The 5,396-nt window shown below is 41.1% G+C and overlaps 2 protein-coding genes across 2 annotated transcripts; both read right to left on the reverse strand.

Moving 5' to 3' along the window:
• Positions 1-543: 543 nt before the first annotated feature.
• LOC121230467 (uncharacterized) lies at positions 544-1,687 on the reverse strand. Its single transcript, XM_041115354.1, has 3 exons — positions 1,418-1,687; positions 1,039-1,256; positions 544-625 (listed from the first exon to the last, which is right to left on the reverse strand). The coding sequence occupies exons 1-3, from the start codon at positions 1,685-1,687 to the stop codon at positions 544-546; spliced, it is 570 nt and encodes a 189-aa protein (XP_040971288.1).
• A 331-nt stretch (positions 1,688-2,018) lies between these two features.
• LOC107963240 (uncharacterized) lies at positions 2,019-2,984 on the reverse strand. The gene has a single exon (XM_016899806.1). The coding sequence runs from the start codon at positions 2,982-2,984 to the stop codon at positions 2,019-2,021; it is 966 nt and encodes a 321-aa protein (XP_016755295.1).
• Between the last annotated feature and the right edge of the window lie 2,412 nt (positions 2,985-5,396).

Consider the following 5,396-nt stretch of genomic DNA (forward strand, 5'->3'; position numbering starts at 1 on the left):
AAGTAGGCTTGACTTGTAACCCAGCCAACAGACTCCTATCGTCAAACAAGTTAAGGCGGGCAAACATCGCCCTCAAGTCAGTCATCGCCCTTCGAATTAAGGCATCAATCACTACATTGGCCTTTCTAGGATGGTACTCAATGGTATAGTCATAGTCCTTAAGTAACTCAATCCAACGATGCTGCCTAAGATTCAGCTCCTTCTGAGTGAGGAGATACTTGAGACTTTTGTGATCGGTGTAGATGATGCACCTCTTACCACACAGATAATGTCTCCAGATTTTTAACACAAAGACCACTACAACTAACTCGAGATTATGCGTCGGATAGTTTTCCTCATGTGTCTTAAGCTGACGGGACGCATAAGCTACAACCTTACCATCCTGCATCAGAACAGATCCCAAACTGACGTGCAAGCATCACTGTACAGCACAAACTCCTTTCTAGTTTTAGGCTGTATCAGAACAGGAGCCTGAGTCAAAGCAGACTTGAGCTTCTCGAAGCTCGATTTCTGTGCATCAGTCTAGTCAAATGAAACACCCTTTCACAGAAGCTTACTAAGAGGAGTTGCAATCAAGGAGAACCACTTAACAAACCGCCGATAGTAACCTGCTAGACCTAAAAACCTGCAGATTTCAGACACATTCTTAGGTTGTTTCCAATCCAACACAGCCTTACTCTTTCTAGGATCAACTCGGATCCCCTCAGCAGATACTACATGCCGTAAAAAAGTTACTTCACGAAACCAAAACTTACACTTACTGAATTTAGTATAGAGTGTTTTTCTCGTAAAGTCTGAAGCACCACTCTTAGATGTTCATCATGGTCGTCCTCAGTCTTAGAATACACTAATATATTATCGATAAAAACCACGACGAACTGATTAAGGTAGGGCTAAAACACTCGATTCATCAAATCCATGAATGCAGTTGGAGCATTCGTCATCCCAAAAGGCATCACAAGGAATTCGTAATGACCATAGCGAGTTCTAAATGCAGTCTTATTCGCATCAACCTCTTTAACCCTCAATTGATGATACCCTGAGCGAAGATCAATCTTAGAGAATACAGAAGCCCCTCGAAACTGATCAAATAAATTGTCAATCCTTGGAAGTGGATACTTATTCTTAATGGTCAGCTTGTTCAACTGTTCGTAGTTGATGGACATCCTCATGGTCCTATCCTTTTTCTTAATGAACAGGACTGGTACTCCCCAAGGAGACACACTGGGACGAATGAAACTACGGTCCAACAACTTCTGAAGTTGAGATTTAAGTTCAGTAAACTTTTTCAGTGCCATACGATAGGGGGCGATAGACATTAGAGCTATACCAGGAAGAAGCTCAATCCCAAATTTCACTTCCCGGTTCAGAGGTTAACCCTGTAGCTCCGTAAGAAAAAGTTTAAAAAATTCTTTACAGTTCTGATGTCTTTTACAGTAGAGTCATTAGAATTAGGAACACTAACGTAGGCCACAAACGCCTCACACCCCTTACGAACTAGTTTTTCAGCCACCAGTGTAGAAATCACATTAGCCAAATAATTTCGAAGTTCTCTAATCATGACTACCTCATTATCCTCCTCAATTCTCAAGATGACCCTCTTAGTCGCATAGTTCAGATTGACACAGTGCTTGACCAACCAGTCTATAGCCAGAATCAAGTTGAACTCTCTAAACAAAAGCTCCATCAGATTAGCCAGAAATATCGACCCTTGAACCTCTAGCGGAACATCTCTATACAGTTTGCTAACTCGAACCGATTGCCCCAATAGACTTAGTACAATCACATCACTATAAAGTACTCTCAACCAAAATCCCTAAGTTTATAGATACAGTACTTGCTACATAGGGATGTGTGGAACCTATGTCTGTCAAGGCAAACTAACGTACATCATGAATTAAGAACGTACCGGTAATGACGTCAGGTGTATTTTCGTCTTTTTTGTGATGTGTAGTATAAACCAGAGCAGGCTGCGTTGACTCAATCTGTCCAGCACCTCTGCCCAGTGCTCTCTATCATCAGCCCATACCATTACCACCCCTAGACTGATGATATCCCCTAGGTGGCTGCCGGACTACCCTCTGTAGCTGTGCAGTACCAGAACCCAGAGCTTGCACCTGATCGTCCCTCAATGGACAATCTCGAATATGGTGCTCAGGGGACCCACATCTCAGACATGCCCTAGTCCTACTCAAACACTCACCTTGATGGTGTCTACCACAATCTCTACACAGATGCAATCCAGTAGGAGCAACAGGGGACCCAGCTCTAACCGACCCATCAGTCCTGACCTTTTTCTTAAGCCTTTGTACTGAATTCGAAGGCTCTGAATCCCTCTTGTTCCTACCTCTCTCACGATCTCTGTTTTGGTGCTCAGCGTGCTTAACCTCTTCGGTGATCTTCGCTTTCTCCACCAGAACAAACAACTCTAGCTTCTTCTGTGGAGCTATCAGTACCTTCAAGTTATCCCTAAGGCTATCTTTAAAACGGGCACATCTTTCATATTTTGACGCCACCATACCTCGTCCATAGTGGCTCAGTCTCAGAAATTTGGCCTCATACTCGGCCACAGATCGGTCTCTTTGAGTGAGGTTTAGAAACTCACGCCTACGACCATCAATGTAACTTGCACCCACATACTCCCCTTGGACGACAGACTTAAAGAACTCCCAAGACAAACAATCAGCTTGAGTGCTCTCCTTAACGGTTAGCCACCATAGGTTAGCCTCATCGCGAAGCAACAAGACTACACCCTTCAGTTTCTTCTCAGATGTATAGTCTAAATCATCCATGATCCTCTCAGTAACCTCAATCCAATACCCAGGCACATTAGGGGCGACTCCTGTGACACCTCTAAAAAGTTCAGTTCCATTGGACTGGAGTTGTTCCGTAACCGACCATCGGCCCCTAGATCTAGTGTTGGGCCCAGTGACCCTCTCCAGTATCCTTAACATAGCCTGAGACAATGCGTCGTCCCTAGCCATACAATCTTGAGACCCAGTCTCAGTAGCAGGTGATACAACGTCTCACTCATATCCAAATGCAGTATACTACCTAGAATGAGGACCCAGCTCGAGGCCCCCTACGGCCTCTACCTCGGCCTCTAGCACCACGCCCACGGATACCTCGTGCGCTAATGTCTATTCAGATTTATCTGTATTATGAATTTTATAAGTCAGTTATAGTTTTAGTATTTGTTAACAGATGTTTTATACATAGTAGTATCATAAATTTAGAGTTTGTTTTTCGCAAGTACAATCTCTATCAGTTTCAGTTTCACTACAGTTTCAGTATACACTAACTAGAGTGTTTTTAGAATAGTTTATCTATAATATCATAACCGTTTATTAGAATAGTTACAGGATTGATGCCGAAAACTCGGTGTACCACATTCTTAATCAAATCATTTCAAATCATTTGAAAATCAGTCCTTTAAAAACCAAGTTTTACAACCTAAAAGTCGAGTTTTGCAACCTGGCTCTGATACCATTAAATAAAACCCCCTAAACCCGGCCTAGACGTTATGGTCGAATCTGGCGATGTCACATGGAATGGAGTGAAAAATTGTATTTATCAGTTAAAACCATTTCCGTTTATTAGCTTCTATTTATCACCCGTTAGTTGCAAAACTATTTTCTCGTTAATTTGATTAATTTTAAGAAAAACATATTCCGTAGCGAAAGCTTTTAAAATCGTGATGCTTAGGAAATCTGTTCGCGTTTAAGAAAAAGCTATTTTTAATTAAATCGAGTTTTCATTAAGTTTTGCAGTTTAAAATCCATGAAAATGGTTAAAATCCTGAATGAAAGCAAACAGTCCCAAATTACATCACAAATATAAAATAAAAACCATTAAAGTAACTGAAACTGTCAAATAAACATGTTGTCACCGTAGAGTCCTCCGCTGCACCGATCCGTCTAAGTCTAGGGATTACCAGTACAGATAAAATAGAAAGGGGTGAGTTTACGTAAACTCAGTGTGTAATTCCCATAGAAGACAATTATACAATCAATCACAACAAACAGTCAAATGCAATCTAGGCTTAAGTCGATTTCAGTTTCAGTAGCAATTTGGGCCTTATCCTATTTCAGTTTCAGTATCAGATATACATTAGGGCCTAAGCCCATCATAGTAACAGTATCAGATATACATTAATCAATAAACATAGTTCTATCTAACCAGCCTCTACACACTATCTCCGTCCATCCCTACACACCATGTGGGGTTTAAAACACCTACCCATCCCTAAATTCTGATGTAGTACCCAATGCGATACATAATCAGTAAATTGTAGCTGAGCTACCAAATAATAGGCTTAAGAGCCTTTCAGTACACTTCCTCCAAATATCAAATCCTAACCCAATGTAATGCAACATACAGTATATGACATGCTAATATGAATATCAGTTGTACATACAGTTCAATATTCATTCATATAATCATCATGCTCAGTACATACATCATACCTCAGTTCACGAATTTAAGGGTCTAAGTAGTGCTTACCGACTCTACAATAGGTTCATAGTCGACTTGGGCGACCCGTGTAACCTTAGAACACATTTCAGTTAAATGGGCTCATACACTCATATGGCCTGCCCGTATGGGCCTACACGCCCGTGTGGCCTACACGGCCCAAATCAGTCTAGCCTTAAGTCGCACACGGCCTCCTTGGCCATCACATGGCCATGTCTTATGCGCAAGGTTTGGCCTCGTCAATCACACGCCTGTGTTACGGCACACGACCTACCACACATGAGTCTTTTAGAACCTACAATCGATATTTCCAAAGTCAGAATTTAGTAACACTAACAAGTCACATCAGATGCAATTTCACAACGAAACTACACGACACTAATCAATGCTCACGATTCCTTACCGATAACGAACAACAACCCCAAAAACTTAAATCGTCAATGGAACCACAGCTGATCCTTGACCTTCACATAAAACAAGAGTAGAAGGACAATCGCCTCGTTAAACACTTAGCCGAAAAATGATAAGAACTAACAAAACAAAACAAACTTACCGAACGAGGCAGACAACGTTGCACAAAAAGAATGAGATGGATTCAGGAAAAATGAAAAGAATTAGGAAAAAAGAAAAGGCAAAAATTCAGTAGAGAGGAGAAGGGAAAACGTCAGTTTTCTTCTCTCATTTTTTTGGAAATAGGAAAATTTTGAAAAAAAAGAGAGAATAATATCAAAATATCCCCAAATCTACCCTTTTTCTCCCACTAACCCACTAATGCACATCAATCTCAGAATTCTTGTTTGACCGAAACTCTTCTCGATAACAGAGCGAAAATATTAAGAAACATGCTTGCGCAAATATTTGAGCACAAGACCTCTAGCAAACGCACACTTTATCTAACCACCAGACCAGCAGGCCTATTCTGA

This window comes from Gossypium hirsutum, chromosome A06 (assembly GCF_007990345.1).
Source record: "Gossypium hirsutum isolate 1008001.06 chromosome A06, Gossypium_hirsutum_v2.1, whole genome shotgun sequence".
NCBI classification, from domain to species: domain Eukaryota; kingdom Viridiplantae; phylum Streptophyta; class Magnoliopsida; order Malvales; family Malvaceae; genus Gossypium; species Gossypium hirsutum.